This window comes from Ambystoma mexicanum, chromosome 12, assembly GCF_040938575.1.
Source record: "Ambystoma mexicanum isolate Mex_15411 chromosome 12, UKY_AmexF1_1, whole genome shotgun sequence".
NCBI lineage: Eukaryota > Metazoa > Chordata > Amphibia > Caudata > Ambystomatidae > Ambystoma > Ambystoma mexicanum.
In genome coordinates, this window is record NC_090936.1 from 452519555 (window position 1) to 452539348 (window position 19794).

Genomic DNA, 19794 nt, shown 5'->3' on the forward strand with positions numbered 1-19794 from the left:
TACGGCAAGACCACCACCAGTAAAATATATGTGACTAACGTAGGTGGGAATGTATTGGCATGGAGCTGCCAGGCAGCTCTTGGAATGACACTGGATACCAATGGTAAAGAACAGGTACATAATGAATTTAACATGGAAACAATGGACTAACAAGAATATGCCACAAAGATGAACTATAAAGCGTTGAATAAGGAGGAGGTAGCCTGTGGGCTCCCAATGTAATCCAATCTGATGCCAGTGTTTAAAGGGATTTATTCACAGGATCAGGCTCAAGAAGAATGCTGTTCCATTTGTTTCCAAATGTATACCTATACCTATATCATGTAAAGGAGAAGTTCCATTAGATATCGAAAGGGTGCTTAAGGAAGGGATCATTGATAATTGAGGCATCGAATGGATTAACCACATTGTGATTGTAAAAAAGTGTAATGGATCAATGAGACTATGCATAGATCTCTGACAAGTTAACAAAAATATTGTGATAAAGATTTCTTACCGAAAATTGACGAGATGATTACAGATTTAAGTGGTTCTAAGGTGTATTCCTTGTTGGACCTCAAATCTGCTGATCATCAGATTAGATGCATCCTGCCTCTCATGATGTACTCAGTTTCATTACACATGTTGGTTTGTTCAAATAGGTCAGGATGCTGTTTGGGATGGTATTGGCAGGTACTGTCTTTCAACAAGTGATTGTATTTATTTTATTGTTCATTTAGAACGCGCTTAATACCAGTGTTGTGGTTTAAGTGCAGGATCGGGATTGGAACCTGGGTGGCGCTGCATTGTCTTGCTTCCAAGACAAACGCGTTGCCCCAGGGCTATCCTTTCTCACCAGTGATGCACAATATCTTAGGTGGGCTTAATGGGGTAAGGTTTTACAAAGATTATATTCTGGTGTGGGGAAAAGACAGTAATGAACATGACATCCGGCTGAAACAAGTGTTGAAGTTGGAGGTGGCTGGGATGACCCGGACTCTAGAAAAATGCACATCTGGTGTGCCACAAGTGGATTATTTGGGTTACAGTTTGTCGGGAGATATTGCACAACTTTAGACGAACAACAAGAGCCATGATGGAAATGCAATTATCTGAGAGCAAAGCTGAAGTGTCATGTTTTCTAGGGATGACGGAGTACTAAGCTAAAAAGAAAATGTTTTATTGTGTATTGATCAAAACTATGATCCACCAGTACTGTTAACAATGAAACAATTCCCAATGTGTTTGCAGAGTTTATGTTCCCAGAAGAGTTTTGATTTTAGTACTCAAAACCAGACGCACACTGTGCGCACCCGCATTCCTACGAACACACTGATCGCTGTTAACATAGGGATCTGGCCCAGAGTCACTCTCCCACCAACTAGCGTTACTGAAAAATGTGCTTGGGTAGTCAAAACAGATGCATGCAGCTATCCACGGGTCTGATGGCGCTCAATGGTGTAGCCTGCAAGTACTTCAATGTTGCCAAAAGCCTGACCTAATTTCAAGTTTCGGCTTTATAATTAACAGATCAATCCCCAAAAATGGGACAGGGCTATATTTCCAGTATACCTTTAGATATAGTCACAACCTGTTTCTCCAAATCACAGATGTCACCATCAGCGGCGGGGCTCAAAGGCATCCGCCTAGAGGCAGATTTTTAAATAAGCACAGATTCTAGTACTTGAGGACCGAATGCATCTAGAGGAATTTCCTTCAACCACAACACAGATAGACAATTTCAGTCAATTCCCATGTGCAACAACTGTTTCCAATATTGTGCGAGGGAGCTCAAAGACTAAGTCTGCAGTCACTCCCTCAAAGCGAAGAAATCCAAAAGGCTATATTGCCAAGCCGTGCTAGCCTGCGAGGGAGCTCAAAGGCGCTCCCTCAAAGCAGATGAGGAATAATTGCTACGCTGTATTACCGGCTTACTGTTTGCCAGATAAGGCAATTCTAGACAGTCACGAGTCATACATGGGATACCAGTGTCTAAAGTAGGGTCCCAATGTCTTTCGCGGAGGCTCAGATAAAGTCTAATGTAAGCAGCTTGCAATCCCTTTTTACAACAGGGCAGGAAACGATTTGAGTCGGAGTACTATAGACTCCTTTCTTCTGCTAAGCGAGGTTCGAAGATTCGAAAGATGATTCATCAAATGGGCAAATTAATGCATTGATTCCAAGTTCCAGAATCGAAAGTTAGAAACCAATAACCTGCGAGGGAGCTCAAAGGCAGAGCCCAAAGACAAAGGCAGAGCCCACAGTCACTCTCTCGCACAGTTGTGCCAATCTGACCCAGGCACAAAAAGAGATTGACGCTTGAAAATCCGTTACCATTTTCTGTATGAAGACGTGTCAGTCAAAGCGACCCAGCGGCATGCAGCCCCCCACAAAACCCAGAAAACATAGCAAAAACACTTTGCGCAAGTGCTTCGCGTTGAAGGTAGGGTTTTGTAGAGCTGCCTCTGCGAATTAAAGGGCCAGCCACTGTTCTTGTTGCAAGAGGTTTTTCCGAGTGCTGCTCACAAGTAGCTAGCCACAGAACACTTAGCGAAAACACTTCTAATATTTGTTACAAATCTGACATGTAAAATTGTGAATATGCGAAAATGTACCAGAAAAGGTGAAATTTGAGTGGGATGAGAGATGCGAGGAGGAGTTTGCGAGAATTAAGAACGACATTACTACGGACCTGGTGTTACAAGGCTTCAGGGATAGTGCACGTACCATTGTATATACTGATGCCTCAGAACTTGGTCTGGGGAGTATGCTAAAACAAGGATGGAATGGATTTACATAGCATATACCTCGTGAGCCCTCAAGGAGGTGGAAAAGTGGTATTCTGTGATTGAACAGGAGGCAATGGCAGTGATGCAGGCGGTATTCTGTGATTGAACAGGAGGCACTGGCAGTGTTGTGTGTGATAAAGTTCAGAGTGTATTTGTATGGTAGAGATTTTACTGTTAGAACGGACCATAAGCCTTGGGTTCCGATCTTCAATAAAAAAAAGGACTTGACAGAGTATCAAGGAGGATGGATAACAAGGTTGCAGGGTCTTGAATTTGTGGTAGAACATATAAATGGGAGGATAATGTTGTAGCCGGTGCATTATCCAGGCGCTCTCTTGTTGAAAGTGATGAGCTCAATTTCTTGACAGATGAGGGTATTAAGGATATCTGTTGTGGAGGAGTCATTACACGAAGGGACTGGCGTGAGGGTTATCACGACAAATTGTATCAATAGGTGAAAATGATGGTGGAAACGAGATGGAAATAGAGGAATGATCAAGAGTTGGGTGATCAACTCAAGGAATTCAGAAAAGTGAAGGAGGAATTAAGCGTTTCAGATTTGGTGTGCAGAGGTCAGAGATTATTAGTTCCTGTTGGAATGCAAGAAAATGAAGTTGATATAGGGCATAGTATACAAATGGGCATCTGTAGAACCAAGTCTCTCATAAGAATGGATTTCTGGCGGCCTGGCATGGGCAGGTTTGTTGAGGCAAGGATTAAGGAGTGCAAAGAGTGCAATAATAGTGACAAGAGATTGGGCACTCCACCTATGATGGTACCACAAGCACCCAGAATTTCACGTAACGCCCTTACCATGGATTTATTGGGTCCTCTGAATTTTCATGGTAGTACAGACTCATTTTTCATACTAGTCATGGACTTTCTCACTAAGTGGCCAAAAGTAGGAGTGATCAGAGACACCACGCCGAAGAATATAATAAAATTGTTAGAAGGCATATTCTAGAGAGAGGGTTGGCTGGCTTCTTTCATTAGTGATAACAGGCCGCAGTTAATTTCAAAAGTTTCAGAATTGGGTGGAGGAGAATGGCATTAAGCATAAGAGAACTTCCCTACATCACCCTCAGAGCAATGGTTGTGTGGAACGATTCAATAAAACCATTATGGATGGTATTCACTTGTTGATACAAAGGTGTGGTGATTGGCATTAGGATTTACTTTGGAGAGCATTTCAGTACAGTAGTATTCCTCATCCAGTTAGGGGTGTCTCTCTTTGTGCTGATGAGGGGTCGCAAACCCAACACGTTGCTGGTTCCAGGATGAATGGTCCCTCCAAAATGGTGGATGTGAACCTTGGTTTGATTCATGAAAGAAGGAGATCATGTGCTGAGAAGTCTAAAAAAGAAGTATGATGTAAGGCATGGACATAGGTTGATGGACTGAAAAGAGGATGAGGTCAAGGTGAGAGTCACAAGATGGAGTAGGAAAGTGGACTCAACGTTTTCCTGTGCCAAGACGGTATGAAACGATTATGGCAATGCAGTGCAGTTGGAGAGAGAGACGAAGTGTGGAATAAGGAGCGCATTGTTAAGAGATTATAGTGTCCCTCATTGAGGTCTTGACACATCCTTCATGTTTCATCGGTTACATATTTCATTGTGTGTCAACTTGTTCTGTTTTTACAGATTTGACTCATGATTCTTCCTTCTTTAAATTTATTGTAAGGGAATGAGGTGTGTTATATAGTGTACAAAGTTAAAGTGCTAGCAATGTATAGTTACATACTCCACATGTGATACCCTGCAGCAGCTGGTGACATCACAGAACCTTATGATCTCTGAATAGTCCCAAGAATGTTATGATAAAATATGTGCCAGTTGGAAGGTGCTCTGGGATGAAGAAGGCTGCAGCCTTGTTATGTTGTCTACAATAAAGACTGTTTACTTACCTGTGTCCTGGGTAACATCATACATCATATCCCAATTAATCGGGCAGTCCATACTCATGTAGCATTTTCCATATTAAGTTGGGATTTGCTCTGTCAAAGACGCCAGCAAAGTGGACACTATCAAAATAAATAAAAAGGGATCTATTACTAATGCCCTCCATCTGCAACAAATGTAGGATTAAACCATTCAGGGAAGTTCCTTGCAGGCGACTGAAGCCCACTTGCAATTTTGATAATCTTTCAGAAGCTGTAGCCCATTGTTCAACATGGTGAAGTATTAACAAAGCAAGGACTTTGCTGCTAGCGCCCATCAAAGCAATCCAGAGATAAGTTACAAGGATTGTTCCGATCACTTTATGAATGGGAGCATATCGAGATATGCCAAGTTGAGGAAACCCTGAAGTTTGTTATGATTCTAGTACACATTTGAAGAACCAAACCCCAAAAAATAGAGTTGCCTTTTAGAGTCCAATTTGAAAAGCCATCATGGTCCTGCAGCCTTCAAGCTTTTGACATTATGAAGGAATTCTACAATTTCCTCTTGATTAAAAGATAATGTGAATCCAACTCCTCGGTTATAACCAAGTCAGTCTTCAGGGAGCCAGAACAAGAGTTTGCTTCTCGAAAATGTTTTGCCCAGGTAAAGGCCTGTATCCTATTAATTTGATAATAAACTTAGTTTGATATTGCTCCATTTGACAATTTCCAAAGGTATGACACATTTTTGTTAGCCATGATTGTCTTGTTGGCTATCACGCAAAATCATAGCAGATTTGTTGTGACATAGCAATTTATGATTTCGTTCAAGTTCTTTCCTTCTTAGTAGGTAGAGCAGTCCTTTAACAGTAGTCTTAAAAAAAAAAACTGCAGTTCCTGTTTTCTTCTCTATAACCACTGCGTCGAAGGTGTGAGCATGCATTACACTGTCGAACAGTAGAAAGAGGTTACTATATATTTTTTTTTACATTAACAATTCATTTATAAATTTACTTTGTTTAAACTCAAACAGGAGCCTCTGTTCCAGTTATATTTTCTGGGAAAAGAGGCTAAAAGCAAAAATATGAAGGAGCTGTGCATCATTTATCACAACAGGAGGATAGCAATCACCGCGAGAGAGCCTCTACGGAGCCCACATCCTTAACCGCAATAAATTCAATTATGTAGTAGAGTAGGCAACCTTTCTCAATTATGCTCTTTCTTTAATGGACAAATGAAATCCTTGTTGCATGTCGGTCTGCCCTGTGTTCATACCACAAGGTGGCTGATAAAGAAAAGGGAGCACTGCCTAAATCCAGAGAACGTTGAGCAACCTGAAGCTGAATATGCCTTGAACGGCTGTGTTGAGGGAACAAAAGTGAACGGAATGAAGCAAAGGATTGTGTGAGCGCCCTGTTGGAAGACAAAACACTGAAGAATATAGAATGAGAAGTCCCTATGAGAGGAAGTGCAAAGCAGAGGAATGGACGATGACCAGAGACTGCAAATCAGGAGTTGCCGAATCCTGGTCTGCCAAGAAACTACTTTCACAGGAAAGATGAGCATAGAGGCAAAAGCAGTGTCTGAAGAGAAGCAGGTGCGACAACCCCTGGAGGGAAGCCCAAGGGAATGGAACTGCATAAAGGAAGTTGTGGTTTCCGACACTTGGGACGAGAGTGCAAGAGTCACAGAAAAAAGATCCAAAGCCGCCTAAGAGGGGCTGAGGAAAAAAATAAATAGTACAGTGTTGCAGAAAAGAAAAAGCAGTGCAAAAGGGAATAAGAGAAGGAAATCAGCATAAGGGGTGCTGAAAGAAAAACATAAGCTAGAAGAGCTTCTTGGGATCTGTGGTTCTAGCGTTTCCCAAGGTAATGCTTGTGATGCTGAGAAGCCTGAAGAGAACAAAGGTGAACCGTACATTGGGAGTGGAAGCCCAGTCAATTCCCGATATGGTAACAAGGATTGTAGATAGAGGACAAATTCGATTGAGACATCACTGGTGGCCAACCTTCCCATGATAATACACAAATCTCTTGGAGCAAGCATTTCCCATGAAGCCAAAGATGGGAGCAGCAATTTGTATTTTGTCATACGAGTGGGCATCCCCACTAAAGCTCATGCAAGACCACGGTTCCCAGCCTTAGTGTGGCCAAAGTAGAACTTCACATCATATTTTGAAGGCATCCCCTTCACTTGGTGTTTACACAGTCCCCATGTTTGAACATAACACCATTCCTCCCTTCCCCAAAACCCCAGCTATGCAATAAGCACTTATCCATTACCTTAGTATTGGCGCATGCTTTCCCTTTCTTGAAGTCCTTATGGCAGCCTCTCTTATCCAGCTTTGTCCAGAGAGCTTTGGCCTTCCAGTAACTCAGCTTTGATTTCAGTTTGTGGTAAAAGGACCTGTAGTCTCTGGGTTTCAGCTCAAGATAATCACACAGATCCTGGAAGCCCTTCAGTGTCCCCTTGCAGGTGGTAGCCTGAACAAATTTGTCAAATAGAACATGTGCCTGTTTCACCTTTTCATTCCGGACTTCATCCATGCCGTCCACCCAGAGAGGCAGCTCCCCTGAGGGTGGTGGGAGACGGACGGACGCCGAGGTCCTCCGATAGTAAGGAAATCCTTAGGTTCAGCTGACAAACATGATTATCCTACAAATATAAAAGAAATAAGAATATGAACATTTATATTAAAGCAATATTACAAAATAATGTATTGACTAAAGATGTCACACTGGCAAACATCCAAATTTGAATGCTTCAGAACCAGAACAGCTTTCACACAGCCACAATTCTCTGCATGTACATAAGCCATGCTAGACCTCGCTAGTGTCCTTTTTAAACAAGTTTACTTACTGGCAACATTTCCAACAAACATTCTCTGCAAGTGATCTTTCAACAAAACATGTTATTGATACAGGTTAAGAAAACCAACAATAACATACTTAACAGCTTTTTCTTTTTTTGAGCATTTTAAAGAAACTTTTCATGGTAAATGAGTGGGCCATTAAGAAACATTGCTAGTACACACTGAAAACAGACGAAGTATTGAATAATAATAAAATAGAGAAATGTGCCGAATACAATTTATGAGGAGCGAACTTCAGATTTTGGCCAGAATCTCCATAATCTGAGGAGTCTATAGATTCCAAGCACAACAATTTGGGGGTCATTCCATTGCAAAGCAGCAAACCCCCATGGGGTTTCTGATAGGATTGAGGGGCCCTCCATTCATAGGTCTAGTCAAGTCGAGAGCAGATACATAAGCAATATCTTCTGTGCATCTCCATACTACGTTAGAATAGCTCAAGTAGTGTGTATGCCATTGATTGTCGGAAAGATCTCTGCTCATCAAGGAATTTGGGACATCAAAGTCCTGAACTTCATCTCCAATACACCTCATGTTGACCCATCTTTAGTTCCTAGTCAGAATATCTCTCATGTAATAAAGAAAGGTGTCCGTAGGAGCACCAATCAAGTGACAAGCAAATCAAAAGGCAAATCAAAAAGTCTTTACAACCGCATCATAGGCAAATCCAGCCTAATCACTTGATTTGTGGGGTAGATTTACAAAGACCCAAAAACAACCTTCTAACCTGTCCTACTTGGAGAGGCTATGCACCAGATCTTGCTCTCAGAAAGCATACATCAGGATGACTGCTCCTTTCATTACCATTATAACAGGAATTTAGCTATCCACATCCTGGTCTTATACCAATTATGCTATTTCAATGTATCCTGGTTGAGGCAAAAACTAGTGAATTAAAAATCCAGTCAGCATTTTAGTGGGGGTATGGGGGGGGGGTCTATATGTATGGATACTTGCATAAGAAAAGATATTCACTTAAATTGAGGCATGTTGTGGCATTATGTCGCACCCTGTTGACAAACAATTTGATACAAGATCTCAAAGACAAACTATATCACAGAACGTGCACTCATCACAAGCAATGGCAAGGGATTAGTCTCTTGGCAAATAAGAAATGATGTGCTGGGCATATGGCAATCTGGCATGCATGGCAAGGATGAGTGACTTATGCCTGGCTACTTGACGTTTATACCCTGGTTTAGGGTATTGAGGTTTTGGGTATGGATAAAGAGAAATTAAATTTCCATACTTGTCTCCCTTCAAAGATACATATGATTCAGCATTTTGTCCCTCAGCAGGAAGAAGACTCGGCACTAGTATGTCTTTTGCAGCTTTGGGACAATCATTAAATAGATTTCTCTCAAAATAGCTTCTTTATTCCAAAAGCTTTCATAATCCCCAGCTCATCAACACAATTTGAATCCCTCTTAGAGCAGTAACAAAGATTAGGTTACTTCCACTAGTACTTAAGCTTGGTGAGTGGTCAACATATAATTTAAGATGCCAATACAGGACAACTATTAATTGGCAGTTTCTTTATAGGACCTTTAGTGCCCATGCCTTAAGGCAGGGTTTGAAACCGCTGGGACCTTTTTAGTTCCTGCCTCTTGCCTAGGAGAGGCTGGTTAGTTTGAAACCAGTAACTACCAGGAGCTACTTTTAGCTCCACAGGCCAACTTTTGCCATACAAACATGGCTATGTGACATTAAATGAGTATTTAAGAATGAGAATAAAGAATAATTAGGACACAGCTAGAATACATTTGAACAATGTATCATACATAAATGGGCAAACAGTGACAATGCGCAACTCATGTGAAGTTGCCTACTCGGTAATCCCCAACACCCAGGAGTTGGTTTTAGCCACTGCTGATTGAATCTTAATTTGAAACCGTGCTTAAGGGAATTTCCAGCAGTACAAAATACAGTAGGTGGGAATCAATTATTCTTTTAAGACGTGTGTGAGTGATACTCTGAGAGCAGAGAACTGTCTTTGTACAGATAAAATGCCTACAAAAGACATTAATAGAACAATGCAGCTGCTTTGAAAATCTCATTGTAGATGCCATAGAAACATACAATTTTAAGACTCCCAATCCATTCATAACCTGATTTACAACTAACGTCACAGTGTCGACAACCAAACCATTGCTTACAATTGTCCCCCTTTCAGTCATAGGCCAATATGGAACTAAGTAGCGGGGGGGGGGGGGGGGGGGGAGACAGGAAAATGTATTCATACATTTGCTAAACTTTCCCTTTACATTTATTTTTAGTGTTAATCCAAAGCCTCTCCTCTGCCTAGTTTTAGACCACGATTTAGTTCTTAGTCTCTTGCTGCAAAAAACGACTCGCGACTTCCCGGTTTATTCTATACATCCATCACATCCTTCAACCTTTTTTTTTTCTAACAAGTCGAGCCTACATTCATCCTTGTGCCCCGCCTTCCTAAGACTTTGAATTAAACTAGTTGCTAATCACCTTGAGTCTGAGAGGTCTCCAATCAACCTTGGACCTCATGGAGCAGCTTCATGCAGAACTCAAGCAGATCATTTGTATAACCCCCAAACAAAAACATAGCAAAATAAAATACAAAGAAGTGAGTGAACATACAAATCTGAAACCTGAAGAGAAAACATACATATCTTACACCAACTGAAGATAATGTTTATAAATGGACAAGAGATGAATGGCATTCACCATAACACACGTATACAAGAAAATCTTCCATGACTTTGCAAACCATATACTGATCCTTCTGCCTTTAAAGACATTCATGGGCTACAGATACTCCCCTGCATTGTCAAGACAGGGAAAGGTTACAGGGAGATGTGGTCACAACGAGAATGGGCCAGAGTGGGAGGGCAAGTCCAAAAAGAGGAAGGTCGGGGCAAATTACAGGGAAATGCAATATACTGTACAACATTTTAGAGAGAAGTGGAGAGAATTGGAGGGTCTCGGCAGAGGGGGACATACATGTGACAATAAACCAGCATGGCAGGTAAGAAATGAGCTTGAATGGAAGTTGAACAGGTCCAGTTGGTCAATCATCTCAGGGCTGTAAAGAGCAGACGAATAGGGCAAGGGTTCAGTGCCAGAATGAAAAAAGCACAAAGGTGGGTTTGACTGCATGTTGTGTTCCGAAAAGAAGAGGCAGGAGGAAAATGGGTGTTTTGGGAGGGTTGTTCGACATCCCTATTCATCAAATTAATACAAATACAACTTAAATCAGAAATGACTTCCAGTAACACCTTTATATATGGCGGATGCATTCCCACGAAGGAGGCCTGTACAATAGTACAAAGATTAGAATAAGCGGTGAGCCAGTTTATAAGGTGTAAAAAAAAGTGAGATTATGTCAGGGATAAAACACCAACAGAAAATATATATTATTTTTAACATAACCTAACCTGGATACGGTCCAGATCATGTCTCAATTGTCCAACCACAAGAAAAAGGTTGGATGGGATCTACAAAAGGTAACAAACTAAGGGGTCAAGAGCTTTACAACCAAGAAGAGTACTATATAAAATATACAAAATCACTTTATTAAGCAACACTGTAGACTATGGTGGGGTCAGGTAGGGAGGATACGGGAGATTGTAGTGGGCGCTCCCTCTTTTGCAAATAATGGAAGTTTAAGCCAAGCTTGGATTGTGATGGGCAGCAGGTTAAAGTAGTGCAGAGCAAGTACGGAAAAAGAGCGGAAGCAAGAGGAGGCATGGGGGCATGGGATAGTGAGGTTCAGAGGAGGATCGGAGGGAACGAGATGGTGAATAAACCGATACCAATAAACAGGTACTGAGGGGAAATACAACTGATCGCTTTATAGATTAAAAGGAACATGAAAAGTGAGCGGTTGTGTATGGTGAGCCAACCCGCATGTTGTTGGTCGGTAGAAGTGGGGAAGAATCTGCATAGGTTAGAGAGAGTACGGGTTGGAAAGTTGAGGACTTTATCTAGAGCGAAGAAGAGAAAGAATTGATAGGACATACATCATAATTAAATGACAAAATCAATAAATAAAAACAAAATGTTTTGGGGAAAAGGGCATACTGTAAAAGGTATCAATAAATGTAATAATACAAAGTCAATCGGACAAGTTTTATATTGTGAAAAGATTGTATACAAAAACAGTGTACAAATTAATAATTAGATCATGAAAACATTCAATTTGATTTATGCAAATGTCAGGGGAATAGAAAAGTACAGATTAATATACAAAGTTAAGACTTATCGACATGGCTGAATATAATCGATCATCAATCTTTCAATTTTAATTTTAAACAAGGAAAAGAAAAAAAGCATAAATTATTAAAACATTTACATTGATGTAATGTGCCACAGAGGAACGAAAGAAATAAAATAATTACAAGCTACAAATTATGATAGCAAATCAAGAACGCATTTCACTCAGTTCAGTTGTTTCTTAAATGAGGATGCAATAAGTTGGTATAACAAGATACTTCAAGGACCAGCTTAGCGCAAGTGTAATGAAAACAGAAATTTGACAAAAGCAATTTTTACAGTTGTTTAGTACAAATATTTTTGTCCATAGCACTTCTGGATAAAAACATTTTTAAGTCTTTAAAATGTTTTTTTAAGGTTAAAAGATCCACTTCTGTGAGAGTTTAGGACATTCTGTTATGCGTTTCAAAGATTTTCACGTCACCTCACAGCCTGCATACATCATCAAACTCTGCAATGATTTGCCATCTTACTAGTTTCTCTTGTGTACCACAGATTGAGCCTGAATTGTAGAAAGGCAATTCTGCAGTATGGCGAGGGGAATCTCACTAAATAAGACTCCAAAACACAATACTTTTTATGGCCAAATGGATTGCTCTTAAAATCTGTATAGGTTACAAAGACTTTCCGCGTATTAACCCAATACTGTTGCCAGAATTTCTTTGGCACGTGTAGCATTATGTAGCAAGAGCTCAGAAGAAATACCTGCTGCTACCAATATGTTTATAGTTTTTCGCTTCCATGTCGCTATAAACTTGTGACTAGAAGACATTAGATAGATAGATATTATATGCAACAGGGAGCGTTGAGTGTAAGCCCTTTCTGTACAAGGAGCACAATTTCCATGCATATGCGCTATGTAGAGCTAACCGCCCTAGTTCAGGTCTGATTATTGGCATCGGTTGACTTGGAGGTAGTGAGCAAACACGTTTCCAAAACATCCCTTCCATCTTGAGCCAGAATGATTCAGGTCACTTGCCATATTTTGCATGTATTATCCTAGCTTGAGAGATCGCCGTTAACATCTTGGACTTGAGTTCCGCTGTGATCATTCATGTTTATACCCAAATAGACCAATTGTAGGAGTTCTTATTATTGTGTCTCTTATCACAATGTAGGACCTTAGTTTTGTCTATGTTAAATCGACAGATTTTCATCAGCATATTCACAGTGCAGTTAGCTGGCTTGGTAGACCTTTGGGAGTTTTGGACTAGAGAACTAAATCATCTGCATTTAGGAGCCATCGTATAGGATGAGGACCTAATTTGGGTGGATCAGAAATTACATTGGCAAATGTATCTCTAAGATCAGAGATAAAGCATATAAACAAGGCTAATGCCAGGATGCAGCCCTTCTTCAGCCCTATAAAGGTTGGAATCGGCGAATATAGAACACTATCCAGTGTCAAGCAGATTTGTATCGATGTATTGGAGTGCAATTGATCAATCAAGACAGCGATGGAATCTGGGCATTTTGCCTTATGCAGCTTTGTCATTAATAGTGGTCTAGACACTGAGCCAAAGGCAGTCCTAAAATAAATAAATGCCGTGCAAACTTGTTGCATTGAGTGACAGTGTGCTTGTATGGTGCTAATCGATAGCAAATTTATCGTCGTACCCAGGCCAGCTATAAATCGTGTTTGGAAGGGGTCATGCAGGGGATACTTCATTATACAGCGATTGAGGTCTCGCAAGATCAATTGGGCAAATATTTTGGCTGGGGCATCAAGAAGCACAATCGGTCTGTAGTTGGCGGGGAACTAGCGATCACCTTTTTTGAAAATGGGCACTATTATTGATTTTAGCCACGAGGGAGGGAGAACTTTTGTTGGGAGTACCCACTTGAAAATAGTAAATAGAATTTTAGTCCATGCTTCAGGATGATCCTTAAACATGACATTATGGAGACCATCCGGTCCAGGTGCTCTGGAAGAGGTTAATCTTCGAAATGTAATACATAAAGTACTTAACCGCAAACTCGAGAATGAGATTTTGGTTTGCTGGCAAGAGAGCCATTAAGTGAGGGCAGGGCATACAGCACAGTGAAATGTTCCTTCCATTGTTGCTCTGAAACTGCATTGCTTTGTATCGGAATCTGTGTGATGTGGTTTGCTCGATTGAGCAAATCCCATATCAATTCCAAATGTTTCATGACTATGGCTGCTAACATTTGCTCTCCATCTTTTATGGGTGCTAGATCTGACTTCCCGAGGTAAACGCCAAGTTAGTCTTTGGCTTGGCGATGGGCTTTTTTGTTTTCTTGCAGTTCTGTATCAAAAATACGTTCGTATTTATGAATTTTTTGTCGTCATAGATTGACCATGGCTAAAGATTTGCAGCACAACATCATAACGCCCTTCAGTAAGAGTCAACCTAGGGAAGAAAGATTGCGGATTAGATGTCATACAGTCATAGATCTTTTAGAGATTATTCTGTCCAGCGAAACTGTTTTCTGTCTCCAGATAAAATGAGCTTGCCATCATACTTACACATTGCAGTATGGATACCCTAGGCGGCCCACCTCCAGGTCAAAGAAAGCAGCTCATGGTCTGTGTTCTTGCATTTTTATTTGAAAGGTCTCTACCACCGCAAAAAGGTCCTTGTCTATATAGATATAATCGATTATAGCTTCTTGCTAATGTCTTCTCCATGTACTTTGAGGGGGGGGTATGTCCATTCACCATTAATAGCTGCCTGCCCGCCACAAGAGCAGACCAGCGACGCTTTAGAATGTTTTCAGCACTGGCTGTGTCACAGAAGGAATGGAGATTCAAGTCTCTCGCTAGAATTGTGCGAGTGATAATAGGTTCAAGGACTGTTTCAAGATAGTGAAAAAATGCGTTGGCATCTATGCTCGCATGACTCCATTAGATAGTGATTACTGCTATGTCTTTAGAAGAGAATTTGATCAACTGTGTATAAAAGTTTGGAGCAGCCCAAGGCTCCAGTTGGAATTCCAGATGTTATTTTGGTAGCAATTAATAGACCAGAGGCTGGTCTGCCTTTGTGGAAAGTGCTAGCTGCCAGCAAGGAGGAGACATGATCCTCCCAGATCAGTGGTTCCAGTAACCAGGTCTCCCGGGGGGCCACAATGTCGTAGTCATTTAAATTATTTACAGTTGTGTCCATCAGATGAATGAAACCTCGCGTGTTCCAGCTTGCAAAATTAAAACTTTGTCCTGCGAGTTGTTATGCATGACTTATAGGGCAAGCATGCTGAAACTTCAGGTTGTCTGTAGATAATTCTCCATGATGTACAAAATGTGGCGCCATAGGCAAGCAGGTGACTTTCAGAGATGGTAATAGGGCAGTTGTAGAGAGATTAGAGCGATTGTGAACAAGCAGCGAAAAGAACAAATATATACGACTTCACAAAAATAAGTCAAAACAAGAATCAAGCACATCTTTAACATAACCTAAACTGGATGCGGTCCAAATTTTACAGTCTCATAATTATCCTACTGTTTGTAAAGGTCAACGTTTAAAAAAATGTGTGGGCGTTGTTCACTAGAAAGCCGTCTCCAGGACCATGTAATGTTTAGAAAATGTTAAGGCGTTATACACCAAAAAACGCCTTCTTCAAAACCATATTTGAGTTGAGCTCACATGCCACTTCTGTATTTTCTTTAAGTAATCCATTCAAAGTTTTGGACAGCCATCTCTACCTAGTATGGAGTTGACGTATTCATGCAGAAATGATCTACCTAAATGTAAAGATAAATAAATAGTTTCATCAGCTCTATGCTATATGCATTTATTGAAACAATGAAGATACCCTACAGAATCTAAATGTTTATCACCTACTAGGTGCTCCAATTGGCGGTCCATAGTGAAGCAAAGCAACTTTTAACAAGCCTGGGTGTAATAAGCCATACAAGAGAAAAAAATAATTAAAAAAAAGCGCATGGTAATGAAAATGCAGATATCTGCTACTACATATTCCAATTGTTAGCTGGAAATTGCAAAATAAAGAATAGGTGCATGCCTTAACTTTAAATAATTTGCCATACTGCTTTATGTCCAAGTAAACCTAGTAATTCTTTGATTTAGAATTTCGCAAGGCTTGCAATTATAAAATTGTATAGCATTGATTATTAACAGTCAGTTAATGTAGAGGGAATTCATTTGTTAAATAGAGGGGCAGTTCCAAGAAGATGATGTTGAATTACAAACCATCCCATTTAATGAATCAGAAAAGTGGCCTTAATTTAAATAAAGGGAAGGGGTCCACAAAATACTTGAAGCTAAAATTCAATTCAAAGGATCTTAAATTAAAAAGTGCGGGAGCAAATCTGAACTGTTGGACTAAGTATATGTCCACCGCGATTTTATGTACAGGTAGAGAAGAAAATCCCTAAAGTATTTATTTATGGGGCAAGAACACTCACATTATCATCCCCTTACATGCATTTCATCTTGGGAGTTCATGTGGTTGCCATACTGGATTTAAACAGAGCGTAGTCACATGATGACATCTGATGCTTCATACGGACTTGCACGATTCCTATTGTTCATGTTCCAACAAACGAGGGCACTAATTTAGGGAAGCCAAGATGCATTGTGCTGCAGCTGATGCATGCTCATTTTACAAATTATAGTGGCTGTTTTAGTTATCTATATTTGTACTAAATCAATTTCAGGGGGCGTGGCCAAGGAGCCATGCTGCAGGACGTGCTTCCTAGAGCTCCTGCTTATCCGGCAACGATCCTAAGCATAAATATAGTTTACAGAGTGTGGTTGTGCACAGGAATGAACTTGAGAGTACATCAAGAGGTGGTGCATAACAGAGCCGGGCGAAGCCTAATGGAGGGATAACAGGAGGCGAGCAACGTGGAGCTGGTGGCCCGACATGAAGAGCAAGCAGAAAGATGGCGTTCTCAGAGGAACAAAGGGTTATGTTAAAGTAACAGTTGTATCGCAGAGACTAATGGTGACAATTACCGTTGGTCGGATGGATCTTGGTGGAAATCCCCCTAACGGACGGGTGGCTGGGACTGATTTGGCCTGACAGTAGTGGGAGGCACGAGTCACATGGGATTTCGGAAGAGGCAGAAAGGACACTGTCGGCGTGCCCAGGGTATGAAGGCTGGCCAGGCCGCACTTCAGCGGATGACACTGGAGTGACCATGGCGAATGAGTAACGTTTGGCCTCTGGCACTGCTGCACTTTGAGCGTTATGAGGCTGGACTGACCAGGCATCGGGAAGGGGACCCGCTGCAGTGAGGACACGAGAGGCGCCGTTCAGATCCTTGCGCCTGCCTGCACAGCCGACGACCCCCTGGGCATCAGGAATTCAGATCTTTGAGAACGTAGGCGGAGCCTTCCCATAACACTGCGGGTGGAGGTAAGGGGGGGCGGCCGGTGAGGAGTGAAGATCGCTACATCAGAGCCTTGGGAGGGCAGTGAAACCAGCCACCACAAACAGACACTAGTTATCCGGACCAGAGACGGCGGGAGCGCCATGGGCCATTCAGTCCGGCTGCAGAAGAGAAGAGAAGTAGTAAGCCCACGCTCAGAGTGTTTGTGGTGCAGATAAGTAAACATTAGTGAACAATACACAGGCAAGTCCGTGGCATAGATGGATGTCTGCTTATACCACCGCCCCCCACAGTGGTGTAAACAAGGACATGACCTGAGAAGCAGTCATGTAAGGATTATTTGCCACCCGAGTCATGTTCAGTGTGAGACATCCAAGCTGCTATACAGGAAGCTGGATGAGGAACTCGCATTCATTACAGGCAGCACAGAGTCTCGCCCAAGAAGACCACAGATTGCAACAATGACAATAGAGTGGGAGAAGCCGTGGACCCGCAGGCGCTAATGGAGCACAAGTGGAAACAGAAGGGCCTGCAATGGTGTGACCCTAGGGATACAAGGTGAGCAGGGTGCACATTGCAGAGGGAAGGAAGTAGTTTCTTACTTGTAACTCAATTTCTCCAGCGTTGGTATATTTCATGGATTCACATGCACCTACTGACCGCCCATGCAGGCAAACCTTGGTTTGGGTTTCCTCTCTTTTGGGAAGTTAAAATATGAAGGGAAGCCGCGGGGGCAGGGCTATTTATACTAGACGCCCTATAGTAGTATGACAACTTGGTGGTGCATGACAGGCAAACCAAAACCCCATGCCCCCAGGCCACAGTAACCGATAAAATGGAAAAGTAAACCAACAATAGGCATGAGAAACACACTATTAGAACAAACCAAACCCTGGAAACTGCAGGGCTTACCTTATTGGAACAGGCGTTGGCAGACCGCACATCCTACCTGCACATCCTCCACATGTTGCTCCAGACAGTAGTGTCTGGTGAAGGTATGCAGCACCGCCTAAAATGCTGCTTGGTAAATGTCACTGGGCGAGTATACCGACGCTGTGCATCTTGTAGAATGGGATCTAGGATTAGCCCGCAAAGGCTTGCAGCCTTCCTGTGGCAGAAGGAAATAGTAGAGGAAACCCAACGGGAAAGACCTTGCTTAGAGACTGACTGCCCCTTGTTGGAGGAACCAAAAGCCACAAGAAGCTGCCTCGACTTCCTGAAACCTTGAGTTCTGTTGAGATAAAACTTCAACGCCCTCTTAATGTCCAAGGAATGCAGCGCTCTCTCTGCAGGAGTGGTAGCCTTAGTGAAGAAAGTGGGCAAAGCAATTGTAGAGTTCTTGTGAAACTCCGACGGCACTTTAGGGAGAAAGTGCCGATTAGTAGACAGTAGTACCTTATCCATCATGAACCGCAGATACGGCGGGTCGATGACCGGCGCCTGAGGTTTTGAGACCCTCCTGGCCGATGTAATAGCCACCAGAAAAGCGACTTTCTACGTGAAGAACTTCGTCGCCGCTGACATTGGTTCAAACTGCGGCTTCATGAGAGCGGAGAGTACCACATTGAGACTTCATACTGTAGCAAACTTCTTCTCCTGGGGAAACTTCCTGAAAAGACCTTTGAGAAAGTTTTTGACCAGCCTGTCACTGAACAGAGGCATAGAGTTGTGCAGATGAAGTGGGTCGTCCACCGCCAGATGAACCAGATCCAAGAACCAAGTTCGCTGGGGCCAGAATGGGACCACCAGGATCACCCTGCACTTTGCGGACCATCTGGATTGTCCTCCGGCTCAGAGGAAATGCTTAACCGAACAGGCCCGTCCACGGGAATGAGAACAAGTCCCCCCTAGAGATCAGATGATCCACCCTGCTGGCAAAAGACAGGCACTGCTCGTTTTCCGGGCAGGCGAACAAGTACAGAGGGGGAGAACCCCCATTCCCTGAAAATTCCCGCAACTTGGGCATCCTTCAGCTTCCATTCGTGCAGTTGACCAGTTTCCCTGCTGAGATCAGCCTAAACGTTCTGCACTCCCGGCAAATGGTAAGCGGTGATGTGCATCCCGAGAGCAATGGCCCAAAGCCAGACCGCCTGAGCCTCCCGGGACAGGAGCCGTGACTGCGTGCCATCCTGCTTCCGCAGGTAAAACATCAATGTGGAGTTGTCTGTCAGAATGCGGACCACCGTACCCCGAATGAGAGGCAGAAAAGACTGTCGAGCCCAGTGCACTGCCTTCTATTCCAGAACATTGATGTGGAAGGACACCTCCTCGATAGGCCACACGCCCTGAACCTGCAACTGGTTGAGGTGTGCACCCCACCCCATCTGCGATGCGTCCGTCACAATCGTGTAGTGAAGGTCCAGCTCCACCAGGGGTATGCCCTTCACAATGTTGTCTGAGCGAGTCCACCACCACAGGGCCTCTGCCAAAGCCGGCGAGACTACCACCTTGTCTGCCCAGGACCCGAGGCTCTGCGACCATCTGAGGCGAGAAACACATGCACTGGCCTCATGAACAGACAATTCGGGATGAGAGGGATGCAGGACGCCATGGAACCTAGAAGAGACATTTACCCCTGGACCGTGATCGACGCTCCTGGCCCCCACGAGGCGCCCCTGGAGATCAGCTTCTATATTCTGTTGACCGACTGCTTCACCAGATTGAACTGCGTGTGAATCTGGGCCCCTAGGAAAACACTTCAGGCAAG

The 19794-nt window shown here is 42.6% G+C and overlaps 1 protein-coding gene across 19 annotated transcripts in view; it reads right to left on the minus strand.

The window, feature by feature from the left end:
* MICAL3 (microtubule associated monooxygenase, calponin and LIM domain containing 3) overlaps positions 1-19794 on the minus strand; it is a 2299897-nt gene that overhangs the window by 1758874 nt on the left and 521229 nt on the right. For all 19 annotated transcript variants that reach the window (XM_069628665.1, XM_069628668.1, XM_069628663.1 and 16 more), the window contains one exon: positions 6933-7305. In XM_069628665.1, the coding sequence (XP_069484766.1) occupies positions 6933-7196 (264 nt within the window). In that variant the 5' untranslated portion in view covers positions 7197-7305. The remainder of the gene's footprint in view (positions 1-6932; positions 7306-19794) is intronic.